The following is a 17,852-nucleotide window of genomic DNA, read 5'->3' as shown; positions in this document are numbered from 1 at the left end:
TCTGTGGAGTCGCAAAGGGGCAGAGTCGCAGGCGTCTGAGGCGCAGAGCAGGAGCGGCTGACGGGGCAGAGTCCCTGGCACCTGGGGCACGGAGCAGGGGCAGATAACGGGGCAGGGACTCAGGTGTCCCAGACGTGGAACGGGACAAGGACCCAGGCGTCTGGTAGCTCTGCCCTGCACCTTACTGCAGTTTTTGTCATGGCTCTCAGACAGCCGAAAGCGTGAGTGGGGCTGGGGGGTTTAGGGACATATTGGGGCTTGTGGGGGCACTGTGCATTAGTGGGGGACACTGGGCATTGTGAGGAGACATGGGGATTACTAGGGCTCGGGTTACTAAGGAGGATCCAGGGTTGCTGGGGGAACGTGGGAGTCCTGGGGGGCACCTGGGAGGACATTTGATTCTGGGGCAGAAGTTTTGGAGGTTCCCATGAGAACATGGTGGGACTTGGAAGCATTCTGGGGCGGATGGAGGGGTTGGGGGATCCCAGGGGTTCCAGGAGGCTCACAGGGGTCCTGGGGACCCATGGGAGCCACCCCACACTGACCGCCCTCTTTCTGCTTTGCAGTGAGGCCTTCTGCCAGCAAGCACCCATCTTCCTCGACTACCTGCGCAGCATCCTGCAGAAGTACCCCGATGGGGGGCAGATCCTCAAGGTAAGCCCCTGGATCCCAGGCACCTGGGCACTCCCACCCAACTGCAGAGCTCACTGCTGGGCAGGGAACCCAGGCATTCACCCAGGACTAACTCCTAGACCCTGCTGCCCACCTGGGGCAGACAGAGGACCAAGGGGGCTGGGCAGGGTTGATGCGTTCTCTGGAGATTAGGGGAAACCAGGTGTCCGACTGCTGATCCCTAATCACAGGAGCTGGTGCAGAATGCGGATGATGCAGGTGCTACTGAGGTCGTGTTCATGCTAGACGAGCGGGAGTTTGATGTCATTGTTGGAGGGGGGCTGGAGGGGACTCAAGGTGAGGGGCACTGGGGGACACTGGGAGGGACTGGGGAGGATTGGGGACACTGGGTGGTAATGGGGGAGAATGTGGGTGGTCAGAGGGAAGGGGAGGCAATGGGAGGGACTGGGGAGGATTGGGGACACTGGGTGGTAATGGGGGAGAATGTGGGTGGTCAGAGGGAAGGGGAGGCAATGGGAGGGACTGGGGAGGATTGGGGACACTGGGTGGTAATGGGGGAGAATGTGGGTGGTCAGAGGGAAGGGGAGGCAATGGGAGGGACTGGGGAGGATTGAGGGGCACTGGGAGGTACTGGGGGGCAGTGGGTGGGATTGGGTATCAGAGGATATTGGGAGAACTGGAGGCAGTGAGGCTCTGGGGGTATTGGGGGCACTGAGAGGACTAGGTGGTACTGGGGGCACTGAGGTGGGTTGAGTGGGACTAGGGGGACTGGGAGAGATTGCGGAGGCTCACCGGGCACTGGCTGTGGGTCCAAACCCTTCCCCCTCCAGCTCCCCACATGTCCCCACTCCTCCCTAACCCTGGTGCCCTGGCTCCCTAGGCCCAGCCCTCCTGGCCTACAACAATGCCCTTATGGCCCCCCGGGACTGGACTGGGCTCCTGCGCCCGGGGGTGTCCCATAAGCAGGGGGACCCTAGCACTGTGGGGTGCTTCGGCCTGGGCTTCACCTCTGTCTACCACCTCACTGGTGAGCAGTTCTGGAGGACTGACCTGGGTGACTGGGATTGCACTAGGGGCATAGGTGGTTTAGGGGGCACTGGGTGGGGGACAGGTAGCCAGTGATCCACTAGGAGTCAAAAATGGAGGGTTGGGTTTGAAATGGGGGAACCTGAGAAACCAAGGGCTGGGAGGGCTGGGCAGCCTGGGGTGGCCGAACGAAGGGAGGACTGGGGCACTGAGATTAAACTTGGGAGGCATGGGGGAGATGAACTTGGGGGTTCTGGGGTGGGCATTCATCGCATTGGTGGGCTGGGAGGGCCCAGGTGGGCTGCGGGGACCATGTCCCTGTGCCCTGATAGTGTCTCTGTCCCCAGACCTGCCGGGCGTGCTGAGCCCCCCATTCCTGGCAGTGCTGGACCCCGAATGCCGAGTGCTGCCAGGCGCTGGTGCCCGCTGGGACATCTCTGCAGCCCAGGACCTACCTGGCCTCTTTGAGCCCTTCTGGGCTGGGCTGGAGGCCATGGGGCAGTGCCGTGGCTCTGCCCAGGGCACCCTCTTCCGCTTCCCCTTCCGCCAACAACCTTCAGGCATCGCCGTGGGGGTCTCCAATCCTGGGCGCCTCCATGGCCTCCTCCAGACCTTCCTTGCTGAAGCCCCCCTTGCCCTTCTCTTCCTTCGCCATGTCCGACATGTGGCCCTGCACCACGTGTCCCCTGATGGGGCCCAGACCCTCATGGGTACCCTGGTGGCGTCCCCCCGGCCTCTCCCTGTCCTGGAGCCAGCAGGAACCATGGGGCTGAGCCTGACGTGGCGCCTGGTGGCTCTGTGCAGGGACGGTATTGGGGACGAGGATGAGTGGCTGGTGGCCACAGGCAGGGCCACATCAGGGGCAGCTGTGGAGCTGGGTGCACGTATAGGGTGCAGCCCTGAGCTGAGCCTGGCACACCACCTCCACGGAGCCTGCCAAGGGCGGCTCTGCTGCTTCCTACCACTGCCGGCCACAGAGGAGATGGCCACAGGGCTACCTGCCCATGTCAGTGCCCCCTTTGCCCTTTCCGATGATCGCTGCCACCTCCGCTGGGCCTCAGAGGATGGGGAAGGTGAGGAAGATGCCAGCTGGAATGCCCTGCTGCTCCTCGACCTCCTGCCACGGGTCTATGGCCACGTGGCGGCCATGGCTGCAACCCTGCCTGGCACTGACCCCTATGGCATCTGGCCAGACCCCGAGCACGCTCCACGCCATGGCCGCATCCGTGAGGTGGTGGCCAATGTCTGCCGGGAGCTGGCAGCTGCCCGTGCCTTGGTGCCGGCTGCGGAGGGGGCCCCAGGACTCCTGCAGGCCACTGAGGCTGTGCTGCTGCTGGAGGACATGGAGGACACAGCCACACAGCAGGTGGTCCAGGCCTTTCTGGTGGCAGCCGGGGAGCCGGTGGCGGTGGTCCCAGCCCACGTCCAAAGGGCGCTGGCACTGGGACTGGCCAAGGGCCTGCAGGAGGCCACGGCAGGCCATGTGCGGGAGGTGCTGAGGTGCCATGGGGACGCAGGGCTCCTGGCCTCCGACCGGCTCTGCCTGCTGCGCTATGTGGCTGCGGATGGATGCTATGCCAAGCTGCAGGGCCTCCCACTCCTGCCTCGTGCCGATGGTACCTTTGTGGCTTTTGGCAATGTGGCAGCCACTGTCTACGTGGACACATCTGACTGCCCCAGGTGAGTTAGCAGGGGACCCAGGCATCCCAGTGCTTGTCCTACTCCCAGCCCTTCTCAAGCAGGCAGGGAACCCAGAGTGGGCCTGGGTGGGCCAGGGCACAGCCTGGCAGAGGGGAAGGGGGAAGGTCAAACCCAGGCATCCAGGCACCTCACTCCCCACCCCCTTTCTCCACAATGTCACTGAGTGGGAGCTGAACCTGGGTGTCTAGGAGTTCCCTGTCCCCTCCTTACTGCTGTACTCCCTCAGAACCTTCCGTTTGCCCCCACAGGGTGCTCCTACCTGGCCTGGCTGGGTTATTCCTGCCCCCTAACCTGGAGCCTGCCCTGGACAATCTCCTGCAGGACATTGCCAAGGCGGGTAAGAGAACAAGGGTCCCTAAACCCCCGCTCGGGTTCTGTGATCCCTATCTGGGCCCCCAAATCACCTGTCAACCAATACCCTCTTGCATCCCCCAACACATCTGGGATCCTCCCCATCCATCCCACAGCACTGTAGATCTGGAGTCCTACTCTCCCCATAGTCTGGGGTGCATCCTCAGAGCCCAGGTCTCCCTGTCCATTCCCAGATCCTGGGTCCCCTTGTCCCAGCCCAGGTCCCCTGTATCTCCATTTGTGGGCCCCTTGGTCCTTGATGTCCCTCCCGCATTCCCTCCGTCACCTCTGTCCCCTATAAGATCCAGGGTCTCCCTGTGTTCTCCCATCTGAGGACCTCCCTGCCCCCCAGTTCTGAGCACCGCTATCCCCTCTCGCCCTCTCAGATTGCCTCTGTCCCCCCCAATCTGGGGTCTCCATGTTCCTCTTATCCGGGGTTCCCCATGTCCCACCAGAGACTAGGTCCCTTCACTTCCTGTATGAGGTTTCTTCATCCTCTCCACAACTCAGATCCTTTCCCCCAGATCCCATGTCTCCAAAGTCCCAGGTGTCCCAATGCAGCCTCTGCTCCCCCCTTCCCCCCTCCCCAGGTCTCTTCCCCAACCTGGTTCTGCTGGACCCGGCCATGACTGCCCGGACCCTGCACTCAGCTCTGCCTCCAACCTGGACATCGCAGTCCTCAAGCCTGGTGACCTGGTGCCCAGCCCACGGCCCCCCCCAGCCCCCAGCCCCATGGCTTCCAGCCCTGTGGCTCTTCCTGGCCAACCACATGGAAGACCTGGGCCCTGTGGAGGGGCTCCCCCTGGTTCCTCTGTCCCTACCGGGTGCCCCCAGAACCCGTCTGGCCCCACTGATACCCCAGTCTGGCCTTATCTTCCAGGTGTGGGAGGACCAGTGCCTGCCACCCACTGTGGCCCCCATTCTGGAGGCCCTGGGCTGCCCCGTGGTGCCCCCAGGCATATGGCACCGCTCTCTGTCCCGCTACATCCTGCCCCCATCCCCCCTAAATGCTCTGCGGGCCCTGGGCATGCGGAGGGCTGAAGACGTGGCCTCCCGCCTGGCCTCACTGCCCGCTGCAGCTGTGGACACCCTCCGGCTCTACCTAGCAGATGTCCCATCCCTGGCAGAGCCAGAGAGAGCCATACTGGCCACTCTGCCTCTCTTCATCCCACTGCCCTGCCTGGCCACCCCACAGCCCACAGGGCTGGTGCCTGCCAGTGCCACCCCAGCACTGGAGCCAGAGCTGGAGCTGCCCAGAGATGTAGTGCTGCCGAAGACTATGTTGTGGTGCCGGGACGAAGCTGACCGGCAGCTCCTAGGGCGGCTCCAGAAATCCTTTGTCAGTGCTGCCTATGTGGCACTGGAGGGTATCAGAGCTGTGGCCCAGGGTGCCTATGCAGGGCGGGCAGCTGAGGCCCAGGGGCTGCTGTTTTGGGTGCTGCAGCATGGAGATACCCTCTTTGCACAGAGCCCCCCGCTCCAGCAGGCCTGCAGTAACCTGGCCTTCCTGGAGACCCCCAGTGGCCCTGTGCACCCACGGGACCTCTATGACCCCTGTGAGAGTACCTTGCAAGTGCTGCTGGGCCCTGAACACTTCCCCCCTGCCTCCTTCTGCACTCCACTCATTCTCCGTGCCTTGAGAGTCCTGGGCTTGCGGCATGGCAAAGGTTGCCTGGTGCCTTCAGACATCCTAGAGGCTGCAACAACTGTGAGTCAGGGTGGTGGGGCGGCTCTGGACAAGGCTAAGGCGCTGATCAAAGTCTGCAATCACCACAAGGCACTGGCTGGCTTCAGTGCAATGGAGCTTAGGCAGCTCTGTGCTCTGCCATGGGTACCCCGCTCAGAGTGCACTGGAAAGCCTGAGCAGCCCTTCCTGCCCCCAAAGGACCTGCGATCCATCAGGTACATGTATCTGGTGGGGCTTGCCATGCCTCTAACGGGTGTCTTCACGCTAGAGGCCGAGGAGAAGCTGGGGCTGTGCCAGGCCCCACCACCAGAGAGGGTATGGGAGCAGCTGAGATGCCTGGCAGGGTGCAGGGACACAGATAAGGTAGTTCCTGCACTCCGGGCTATCTACCAGCACATGCAGGAAGATCTGGGGACCTTTGGGGCTGCCCCAGAGGGTGCTGTGGTGTGGACTGGGGCTGGGTTTGTCCTACCAGGTGATGCTGTGCTGGGCTACCCTGAGGAGCTGGACCTGGAGGCACTAGTGCCCCGGGTGCCCCCCGACTTCCTGCCCTACAGCTGCCTGTTCAGGGCTTGGGGAGTGGAGGCAAGGGTGAGTGAGGAGAGGGTGGTCACAGCCCTGCGCTGCCTGGGGCAGACCATAGATGCCCGCAGCTCTGGTTCTGGTACAGAGGCAGAGTTGAAGGTGGCTGTGGCTGTCCTGGAGTGGCTCAAGAACCAGGGCCACCGGGCTGAAGGCATGGTGCCGGTGCCAGTGAGGGTCCCGGAGGGCTCTGGCTTCACCCTTCGTCCAGCTGCCTCTGCTGTGTACCTGGATATGGAGCTGGAGGCAGAGGAAGACATGCAGGAGGTGGTGCACGAGGCAGTGCAATGCAGCACAGCTGCATTCCTTGGCACAGAGCTGCTCAGCACCCGGGTGCTGGGGCCAGAGCCGTTCACAGCCTGCGGACCTTCAGAGCCCATCACCTTGCGGCTCCGCAACATCCTCCAGGAGTATTGTGAGGAAGGTGACCTTTTCACAGAGATGGTTCAGAACGCAGAGGATGCTGGAGCCACTGACTGCCGCTTCCTCCTGGACCTCCGACAGTGCAGAAAGGCCATCACTGGGCTGCTAGACCCAGGCATGGCTGCCTGCCATGGCCCAGCCCTCTGGGCCTACAACAATGCCCTGTTCACAGAGGATGACCTCCGTAACATCACTCGGGTCGGGGCGGCTACGAAGAAGCACCAGTCAGGCCGGATTGGACGCTTTGGGCTGGGCTTCAACTGTGTCTACCGCATCACAGATGTGCCAGCTGTGTTGAGTGGGGCCACACTGCTCATCTTCGACCCCAATGGCACCCATCTGGGCAACCACATCCCCAAGACCGGCTGCCCTGGCATCCGCCTAGACTTCTCCACTCGGCCCCGCATCCTCCGTGCCTTCGCTGAGCAGTTCCGGCCCTACCAAGGTATCTTTGGGTGCCATCTGCCTGAACCAGGAGCCTTTCCAGGGACCCTTTTCCGCCTGCCTTTCCGCACCGAAGAGGAAGCTGTGACATCACAGATCTGCTCAGAGGCCTTTGGCACAGAGCGTATCCGGTCCCTTGGCACTAGCTTCATTGGCTCTAGCCGGCTCCTTCTGCTTTTCCTGCGGCGAGTGAAGGAGATATCCCTGGAGATGCTGCCAGATATGGCCACCTCACCTGAGGATGCTGTGTCTCTGGCCATACTGCAGCGAAAGGAGATCCGAGACTTGGGGGCCCCTGGGGATCCCCCGAGCTGGGCAGCCATTGAGCAGCTCACAGCCCATGAGAAGACCTCCAAGACCACCTGGCACTACCTAGTTCTGGTGTGCCAGGGGGATGGGGAGTCCCTGGAGCTGTTTCACCAGAGGACACAGGCAGGGCTCCATAATCTGCCCCCCATGGCTGGTGTGGCTCTTCCCCTTGCCCTCACTGCAGATGGCAAATGGGTGCCGCGCATGGGTGCTGAGGAAGGACAGGTCTTCTGCCACCTGCCCATGCCAGTGGCCTCAGGGCTGCCCATCCATGTGCATGGGGCCTTCAGCATCCTCTCAAACCGTAAAGGGCTGTGGGACACGGCAGAGCAGGGCGAGTGGAACCGGGCACTGCTCCGGGATGCCGTGCCGGCTGCTTGGCTTCGGGCACTGGCCCACCTCCGCACCCTGCAAGAGGCAGGTGAATTGAAGAGCTATGAGTATCATGTCTTCTGGCCAGACATCAGCGCTGCCCGGTTCCCCTTTACTGAGGCAGTGGCTTGTTTCTACCAAGTTGTGGCAGCCAGGAATGGCCCCAGGCTCTTCTCTGATGGCTGCTCATGGTGCCCACTGCAGGATGCCCGCTTCCTGCACCGAGCTGTGGCCAGACACCCCAAGCTGGGGGCCGTGGCAGAACGTGTCTTCGCCACCACCTTGTCTCGTCCCCTGTTGGCTGTGGCCTTGCCAGAGCGGGTACAGAGGGGCCTTGGGAAAGCGGTGGCTGCTGGCACCTATGACTGGCCTCGGTTTTACTGTGAGCTTGTGCTGCCCAACTTGGAAGACCTCTCCGTGGCTGACCGGGACCCACTGCTTCTCCACGCGCTAGATATGTCCCATGACGATGTGGACAAGGTGCTGCAGACAGTGCCCTGCATTCCTGCCACCCCTCATGGCCACCTGCAGCTCATCAGCCACCTGGTGCATCCCAGAGGCCGTGCAGCTTCTTTATACAACCCCAAGGATGGGCGCTTCCCCTGTGGGGATGCATTCCTCTCTCCAGAGAGACTGGGTCGGCTGGAGCAGCTGGGCATGGTTCGGGACTTGTTGGCCCTGCCAGAGCTGCTGGAGCAGGCAAAGACAGTGAAGCATATCTGGACTCAGGACCATGCCCAGGGATGCCGGAAGGCTGCCTGCATCCTTGAACTGCTTCAGGATGCAGTGGAGCAGGGGGTGAACAACATCATGCAGGCTGCTTTCCGGACTGTGCCATTCCTGCCTGGGACACTGCCCACTGGTGAACATGTCCTGCTCCCAGCTGCCCAGCTCTACCATCACCTCCATGCCCCACTAGTGGGGCTCATCCACCCTGTCTTGGCTCATAAAGTGCTGGGAAAGGACTTCAGCCTCTCTGAAGAGGTTGCATCCTTCTTGGGGCTGGACCGGCAGCTACCAGCAGCTGCAGTTCTTCAGCAGCTACAGGCGCTGAGCCATAGCTCCAATGCCCTTCCTGCTGAGAGCCTCCAGGACACCACCCACTGCTGCTATGCTTACCTGGATACGCTGCTCAAGAGAGAGCACACCAGCTGGGGCGAGGTGGCTGCTGCAGTGGCCCAAGGGGAGCCCTTCATCTTGGTGGACTCCCACTTCGTGCCAGCCACAGCTGTGGCAGAGACTCTGCCATTTGAGGCTGTCCCATATCTTTACCAGCTTCCGGCGCAGTACCGGCCCTACAGCCAACTCTGGGAGTGTGTGGGGCTGCGCCACACATTCACCTGGAGCGATTATGCCCGGGTGCTTCGCATCCTGGCTGAGAAGCATGCTGGAGAGCCCCTGCCTGCCCCAGAGCTGGCCCTGGCCTTGCGGCTGATATCCTGTGGCTTGATGACAGATGGTGAAGAGCCAGATGCCTATCAGACCCAGCAACTCTTTCTGCCTGACCATGAGGGTATTTTGCGTCCGCGGGACAAACTCCACTTCAATGACACGCCGTGGCTGCCAGTGGGCAAAGGGGCCATGCTATGCCATGAACAGCTGGCCTGGGCCACAGCCCTGCGCTGCGGGGTGCCTACCACACGTCATCAGGCACTGGAGAAGAGCCGGCTGCTGACGGCAAATCTGAGTCTCTGGGCACAGCCATTCGGAGCCCGTGAAGACCTGCCCACACGGCTGAAGAACATCTTGGGCGAGTACCCAGCATCCACTCGTGATGTGGTGATGGAGCTGCTCCAGAACGCGGATGATGCTGGTGCAGGGACTGTGCACTTCGTGTGGGATCGCCGGCAGCACCCAGTGGATGCCACCTTCAGTGAGGCCTGGAACACTCTGCAAGGCCCTGCGCTCTGCATCTACAATGACAGTCCCCTCCAGCAGCAAGACATTGAAGGCATCCAACGTCTGGGGGTGGGTGGCAAGCAGGGCCGGCAGGATGTTACAGGCAAATTTGGCCTTGGCTTCAACACTGTCTTCCACCTTACCGACTGCCCAGCCTTCCTTACTGGAGACAGCGCCCTGTGTGTCTTTGATCCCCACCTCACCTACGTGCCTGGAGCCACAACTGAGAGCCCTGGCGGGATGTTTGCTGTCAACCCTGAATTTAAGAGGACCTTCCCAGATGTCTATGGCACCTTCCTGCCCTCCCTCTTTGACCTGAGCCAGGGTGTCCTTTTTCGGCTGCCCCTCCGCACTGCAGCTGGGGCTACCAGCTCCAAGGTGTCTGGCATGGTTGTGCGGGACCAAGACCTTGTGGCCATGCAGACAACACTAGTTGAGGAAGGTGGTGACTTGGTACTTTTCCTCCGGCACCTGCACACTGTGATCTTCTCCGAGATCCCCATGGATGGGGGACCATTGGTCAAGAGGCTACAGGTGGCCATAGAGCTGGCAGAGGAAGATGCAGAGCTGAGACGGGGTTTCCAAGCCAGACTGAGCCATGCTGTGGATGGCGATGGCCCCATCTCTGTATCCTACATCATGAAGGTCAAAACAAGCAAGGCCACGGCCAGTACTGTCTGGAGGGTGACTGCCCAAATTGGGGTGCAGAAGGGGGCTGAGGAGTCTCCTGTGCCTGGGCGGATGCCGTATGGAGCTGTGGCCGCCTGCCTGAAGCCACTGGCCTTGGAAAATCCCATGGGCAAAGCTTTCTGCACCCTCCCACTGCCACTGACCACAGGGCTGCCTGTGCACATTAATGCCAACTTCTCTGTGGATGCAGCCCGACGTGGCTTCCACCAGGACCCGGGCAGCACTGAAGCAGCCTGGAATGGCTTCTTGCTCCGGTGCTTGGTGGCCCCAGTCTACTGTACCTTCCTCACCAAGCAGTGGAGAGCCCTGGGGCCTGAACAGCTCCAGTTCAGCTCCTTGAATGTCTGCCAGCAGCACCTGACTCCCTGCTACCTCCGGTTCTTCCCTGCTGTGACAAACAGTGTGCCACCTACCTGGCATGAGCTGGTGAGGGACATCTACAGGCACCTCAGCCACACACGCCTGCCCTTGGTGCCCGTATGCCATGTGAAGCTACCTGACACAATGGTAACAATGGCCTGGGCATCTCCAGGTGGCAGGGATGCACTGACAGAACCATATTTCCTTGAGAGGGAGCCTGAGTCACCTCTCCGGGATGTGCTGCAGCACTTGGACATGAACTTGGTGCCAGCATTCGCTCACCTGTGGCAGATCTACCAGGAGCTTAGGGCAGCCGGTGTGGCAGCTGTGGCTTTGCAGCCAGCTTCTCTCCGGTGCTTCCTCAAGGCCCTGGCACTCCCTTTGCCTTGCCTGCTTGCCGAGACACCCCTGAGGACCCCGAAAAGCTGCTCCATCCTGCTGCAACACTGCCTGGAGCCCACAGAGGACGTCAGGACAGAGCTGGAGGGTCTACCCTTGCTGGCCATGCAAGATGGCTGTCTACGTGCTCTCAGCACACACCAGCCAGTCTTATGCAGCTCCTTTGCCTACCTCTTTCCCCACCACAGCCACAGCTTTGCCAACAGCCTTGTGGCTGTCATGGCCCCGCCTGGCTTTGTGCAGGACCTTGGCCTCCCAGAGGCCACGCCACTCATCCAGGAGGCACTAGGACAACTGGACTGGACCACAGAGGGGCAGAAGTGGCTGAAGGGGCTATGGGATTTCTTTGACGCTGTGATCTACAAGGCCACACAGGCCAACAAGGAGAAGTTGGAGGCAGCCATGAACGCATTCATAGACCATCTCCAAGATGCAGTGTTGCTGCCTGTGCAAAGACATGACAAAGACTCAAAGTGCACTTTGGTGCCACTGTCCTCCCTCCCCAATGTTCTCTATGATTGTGACAGGGATGTAGCCAAGGTACTGCACAAGCTGGGCATCCCTGTGCTCCAGAAATTTCTGCTGCCCTTTCACTTTGCTTACCACTGCCTCAAGCCACGGGCCCTGCAGGCCACGAAGCCCACGGCTGTGCTGGCCTGGCTGGCAAACACCGTTGCTGATCTCTGCTGGAGGGACCTAGAAGCATTCGAGGTGACTGTCCTGCTGCGCTTCTTCACTCAGGAGAGGCTGGACTGGCAGGCACTGGAGCATCTCCGGCACCTGCCTCTATTCCAGAACCATAGTGGAGACCACGTGGCTGTGGCACCCTACCGCAAGGTGATGATGTTCAACAGCCAGTTCCCAAAAATGCCTCCAGGTGCCCAAGCCCTGTACAGCCTGGAAAAGGACATGTTGTTGCTCAAAGAAGACCTGATCCACCAGCAGCTTGCCAGGCATTTAGGATGGGAGGCCACAGATGACCGGCAGCTTTTCATGACTGTGGTGCTTCCCCGGCTGCCCCAGCTCACAGCGCTAGAGCTTGTGAATGCTGTGCAGCTGTTCTTAACCTTGCAACACGCCTATGAGGGTGAATTCGGGCAGGATGCCGTGGCAGCCTTTCAGACTGTGGCCTTCATACCTGATTCCCATGGCACGCTGCACCAGGCATCCTACTTCTATGATAACAGTCCTTCCCTCTGCACGCTACAGCTCCAGCACCGCTTTGTGCCTGAGTTCTTCTTCAAGGCGCTGGGTGCCAACCAGGCAGCTGCTAGGACCTTCATGCTCCAGGCAGGTGTCCGCACCAGCCTCTCTGCAGAAGACTTTGTGGTACTGGCCCTGGAGATAGAGCGTGAAGCCTCCCAGACCGAGGGCCGTGCTGAAGAACTGCCCCAGCGACAAGAGGAGATGTTCAAACAACTTGTCATCCTGTTAGACACCCCGTTGCCAAAGGGTTTCCTGGAGCAAATTGCCTCCATCCACTTCCTGTCTCCACTGGCAGTGCCCCAATGCTTGAGGGAGCTCCACCCTCCCTTTGCAGCCTGCACACAGCCTGTGACCCTGAAGGGCAGTGTTTACTATGACTTCCAAGATGTGGCTGAGCTCCTGTGGACATCAGCCACTATCCTGCCATTGTCTGACATACCTGAGAAGAAGCTGGGCCTCCTGAAGGCTATAGGAGTCCTTGTGGAGATACCCACTGCCCTGGTGGTGGCCAACCTGGAGCAGGTGTGCAGAGCAGCCTGCTGGACACCAGAGCAGATGGACACACGGACCAAGGTTCTCCAGAAGATGTACAACTTCTTGCAGAGCCGGCTGAAGGAGGTGGATGCAGGGCGGCTCGCTGAGCTGCCTGTGGTGCTGACCAAGATGGGGGGCATGGCCACACCACAGCAAGTGGTAACATCACTCCCAGATGAGGTTGACTTTCATCCCTATCTCCTCGTGCCTGACCCCCTCATGGCCTTCTACAGAGACCTTCTGAAGCACCTTGGGGTGGCCCCATGCCCCACACTGGCCCACTACAGCCATGTCTTGGCCCAAATCTACCAGGACAGCCAAGCCAAGGGGACCCTCCATGCCATTCAGAAGAAAACAGTCCTGCTGGCCACATGGCACCTCTTCCAGCTGCTACAGGAGACACCAGTGCCCCCTGATTTTTCTGCTGTGCCTGAGTTGTACTTGCTGAGCACTGCTGACTGCCTAGAGCCATCCCACAAGCTCTTCTTCAATGACTGTGTGTCCTCAAGAACCTACTGGGCTTTGAGGAAGACCTTTGTTTTCATGGCTGAACTGCCCAGGACTGGGTTCAACTGGCACCTCCTGCAAAAGTTGCCCCAGCGCCTGCGGCCACGGGCACTCTCAGAGGTGCTGGAGCAACGACTGGAGGAGGGCAGCCTGCAGCCATGCCGCTACGGTCCCCACTGCCAGGAACAGAAGCGTCTACAGACCCTCCTGGTATCCCCATGGTTCAGGATGGGACTGGAGGCCCTGCTCCAGTGGCAGAGCCACAGGGGGATGATGAGAATGGAGGAGTCCAGTGGCTTTACAGTAGAACAGTTGGAAGTGCAGTGCTGTGAGGACATCCGCACTGTGCTGGTCCATTGTGGTGCAAAGGTGGAGGGCAGCTCCCAGTCACGGGCCGTCCATGTGTGCCTGGCTGGTGGTGCCCGGCGGCTTATCTACCTGCGGCATGCAGAGACGAGGCTGGACCGGCACCATCTGAGGGCCCTGGAGATGCTAGTGCAGGTGATTAATGAACTTCTGGGAGGGCAGCTGGCGGCACCTGCCTTGTCTGTGCTGCGGGAGATGCTGGTGTGCCAGGAGCCTCAGGATGTGGCCAGTGTCCTGGAGGAGAATGATGTGGCACTGGCAGATGCTGCACCAGAGCCATAGGAGGCCATGGTGCTGGAGCCAGGGCCAGGGCTGGAGGGAGAGACCGCAGAAGGCTATGGGGCCAGAGAAAGAGGGAAAGCCACAGCAGGACTGGCATAGCCCAACACTGGAGGAGATGAAGGGTGATGTGGATCAGAGCCTGGCAGTCTTGTGGCAGCTGCCTGCTGTGAAGTGGATGAAGGCATTGCTGTACCTCTGCCTCCAGTACTGCCCATAGAGGAACCCAGAGCAGCCTGAGTAGTTGCTATATAGAAGTGTTTGGAGGAACCTGCTGCTGCAGCAGAAAGGATTCCTGTGAGGGGACACTTCTCTGAAAGGCCTGTTGCTATACACTGGGCATGGTGTACAGGAAAGCCCTTCTCTCCCTCTCTCCTTTAATTTTAATTTTTTTTTCCCCAAACACGCCTTTTCCCTGTTACAGTCAATGTCTGGCATCAGCTATGGACACTGCAAATAAATCTTGGAGTATGTTTCGATATCCAGATGCTTACCGGCTCTGCCCATGGTATCTAGGAAAAATGCTCATTTTTGAAAGAGTGGGAGCCTTTCTCCAATCTCGGTCCATTCTTCTAACAGAAAACGTGGCTACTGTAAGTCAAATGTTTCTGTAGGTGTTTTTGAAATCAACTCTTGACAGCAAAAAAATGTTCCTTCCTGCCCCAAGCAAAAGCTCAATTCCCAGTATCTTTTTTTCATACCATCTCTCCCCTCCTCCTCCTTCCAGATAGAGGAACTGTTTCACCCATGATCTATTATGACAAATACATCGTAATTTTGAGTGTTTATAGGCTTTTGTTTACCAATTTGCCTGGTCAAATCTTGGGCAAAGGGAAGGTACCTTGGGCAAGGTACCACCATCCAACAGACAAAAACTCCCTACTTGTGGGAAATCTTGATCACATAGTTTAATACAAATCAGTCTCCAGATATTATGGTGAGGAGGACAAGATGAAAACTTATATGGAAGGAAATAAAATTGTCTTCCTCTTACATCTGAGTTACCCCGCTCAAGAGGCTGAAAGATGGTTTTGTTCAGTCTGGAGAAGTGAGGGCTGCAGGGTGAATCTTTCTTCCTGTCCTCAGCTACCTTATGGGTGATTACACGGTTACAGAGAAGATGGAACTGGACTCTTCTCTGAGGTGCACAGCAAAAGGCCCTCAGGCAACAGACACAAGTTGCATCAAGTAAAATCCCAACTGGATATTGGGGGGAAAAAAATCATACTGAAGAGATCAAACATCAGAACAGAGGTCCAGAAAAGATCTGGGGAATCTCTTTCTTGGAGCTATTGAAAGCTCACCTGCACATGGCCCTGAGAAACTGGATGTAACATCAAAACTAGCAGGGGTTGGACCACAGACCTCCAGATGACCTTACTGACCTATACTATTCTGTGAGTCCACACTCTCCCCTTACAACCCCATTATCAATGTCTGTTATTCTAGTGCTGTTTACACTCAGCCTCTCTAGCAATGATTCCTGGGGGCTCAGCATGAGTAAAATAAAAGAAAGTCAGCTAAACCACGGCACCAGATTTTGGCTTTGCTGGTAACAACTACACATTATGACTCCCTTTAGGTTCCCATCACACTCAGCTCTTCCTCAGCTTTTATTGTCAGCAGTATTGCACTACTGTTCTGAAAGGCAACTCTAGGCTAATATTGCCTCATGCTGTAATCATAGTCTACCTGATAACCAAAGGATGACAAAGGACTGTGTGCACAAAGAATTGCAAAACCCCAGGAAGGAAAATGCACTGAAGGATAACAAGGTGATACTGGGCTGATGAGTCTAGACAGTGCTTACATGACTTAACAAATAAAATGGGACTGATCTGACTGGGGAATTTCCTGAGCTGGTCAGGTGATTGAGTTGCTTGCCTGAAGAAACCATGCTCTGGTTCCTGCAAACTTGCCTGGTATCTATGGTTTTGTAAGTAGCTGTGCACCTACCTTAGCTCACTATTACTGGATAGCTGGGTTTATTGTCGTTTCGACTGGAATCATCATCACAGAATCACAGAATGGTTGAGGTTGGAAGGGACCTCTGGAGATCATCTAGTCCAACTCCCCTGCTCAAGCAGGTTCACCTAGACCATGTTGTCCAGAATTGTGTCCAGGCAGCTTTTGAATATCTCCAAGGAACAACACTCCACAACCTCTCTGGGCAGCCTCTTCCAGTGCTCAGTCATCCTCACAGTAAAACAGTTTTTCCTCATGTTCAGACGGAACTTCCTGTGTTTCAGTTTGTGCCTGCTGCCTCTCATCCTATCACTGGGCACCACTGAGAAGAGTCTGGCCCCATCCTCTTGACACCTTCCCTTCAGGTGCTTGCATGGTAATATTTGGTAATACATAGTAATATTTGTTTGTCTCTATTATTATTCTGTAATTTCCCAGGAAACTAGTTAGCCTTAAACTTCTAGTTTTGGTATCTGTTACCATATCCCGAACCAATATTGCAACTAAACCTTTCTGTACACATTCCTTCAAACACATCTGGCTTCAGCCCTACCCTATGTAGACAACCTAACCCTATCTTATTGATTGCCCTCTCACTTTAACCAACTGACACCCCATTCCATACTGACATTCCTCCCCATACTTGCCTTCTCATCTTGGGAAACTGACAGAGGTCTAGCCCTGTTCTTGGCCTCAGTAAGAACACATGGCTCTGACCCTTGACACAACTTAAAGCTCCTACAGTGAGAAAAATCCCAATTCTTATACTTCTCCTAGTGACTCTCTCCTACCTTCCTCTCACCACGTATGAGCTTATACCACCACCTTCAGCTTCCTAATCAACACCACAAACCTATGGTGACAACGCCTGTTCTTACTATCCCAGAAAACCACTTAAAACCAGTACTTGGGAGCTGATCCTGTTTTGGCTCTCTTAATAGTCCTTACCTGCTGATTTCTCCTGAAATCATTAGTCAGTCAAAACCACTTCTCACCAAAGCCCCTAGCATTAAAGCTGATATTTATAGTTACTGTAATTTGCTTTCCACCTTTTCTGACTTTGTTATTTTCAGCTAGGGCACTTCTCTTATTTTATATGACATTTACAAGTCTCTATTCCCATCTCTGTGGCTATCACATGACAGCAAAACTAAGCAGAACATTCACATGATGGACTCAGCTTCCTCTCCTGTGCTCTAGTAGTCTCTCTTCCACCCCTAAATACCCTTCTCTGTATGCCCTGTTGCACAGGGATAGTGCTCTTTCCTGCTCTTTCACATGCCCAACATTCCTGCGCTCATATGCACACAGATACCATGGGATGAACTGCCTGGCTCCTAGACTTCCTAGTAAAAGCACCCAGGATGTCCTCCAGCCATGACTTCCCAACCACATTAACCCTTTGTAATCTTTGTGCTGTACCATCAGGACTATCTCAGCCTGCTTATGACAAACTGACCTCAAATCTCTGCCTGCTCACTCCTCAGCACTGCCACTGAGAGCTAGTCTAGCAGTGGAACTAGCAGTTATTATCCCCCTACTGCACTGACTGAGCTTCAGGTTTCTGTAGCAGGACTTGGTGCTGCCTTGTGCACCTTCTACTCACTCCACATAACTGAGGAAGGTAAATGCCCACCCAGAGCATATCTAACAGCAAGTCTTCCACACAGGAATAGCTCTTCACATCTGCAGTCCTCCTTATCCTAAATGCAGAATTCGTTTTAGGAAGTCTCTTGTGCAGAGACGTTCAGCACAGACATTAGACTGTGACTCTATGAGAGGAGTTAAAGCCTACTCATCATGTAGGAAGCATTTAACCAGCAAGGCCTGTCCACTTCTGTCCCTGAGAACAGACCTTCAGCCGTTTGTGCAGAGCAGTGATGGTTGCCCCCCCAACTCAGAGACCTATGGGAGAGCCATAGCCTGTTTCTGACTTCCAGCACCTCTGTCCTAGGAGCAGGTCCTTTTCTACTGACCTCAGCTCTTCTGCTCTTGAACCCAGACACACATCACCCAAGCAAAATCCAAAACAGTGAGGCAAAGAGTCATCTTTATAAGCCACTTTGCCATCTTGACTTCCTCTACTTTGATACTAAGACCAGCATCACAGATGGATGCT

The 17,852-nt window shown here is 57.3% G+C and overlaps 1 protein-coding gene across 4 annotated transcripts; it reads left to right on the top strand.

Annotated features, from left to right (window-relative positions):
* Positions 1–8: 8 nt before the first annotated feature.
* Positions 9–14,253, top strand: LOC104146950 (sacsin-like). 4 transcript variants are annotated; one of them, XM_068912139.1, is made up of 7 exons: positions 9–221; positions 567–654; positions 864–969; positions 1,514–1,660; positions 2,007–3,339; positions 3,609–3,697; positions 4,302–14,253. In XM_068912139.1, exons 1-7 carry the CDS (start codon positions 199–201, stop codon positions 13,769–13,771), a joined length of 11,256 nt encoding a protein of 3,751 aa, XP_068768240.1. In that variant the 5' UTR covers positions 9–198; the 3' UTR covers positions 13,772–14,253. The 4 variants fall into 4 exon arrangements, with proteins under 4 accessions (XP_068768240.1, XP_068768242.1, XP_068768241.1 ...); XM_068912141.1 differs by having other exon boundaries at positions 826–969; XM_068912140.1 differs by lacking the exon at positions 1,514–1,660.
* The last annotated feature ends 3,599 nt before the right edge of the window (positions 14,254–17,852 follow it).

Source organism: Struthio camelus, chromosome 18 (assembly GCF_040807025.1).
Source record: "Struthio camelus isolate bStrCam1 chromosome 18, bStrCam1.hap1, whole genome shotgun sequence".
NCBI classification, from domain to species: domain Eukaryota; kingdom Metazoa; phylum Chordata; class Aves; order Struthioniformes; family Struthionidae; genus Struthio; species Struthio camelus.
Note: the sequence above shows the minus strand (reverse complement) of the source record. Positions and strands in the feature narration are given on the sequence as shown.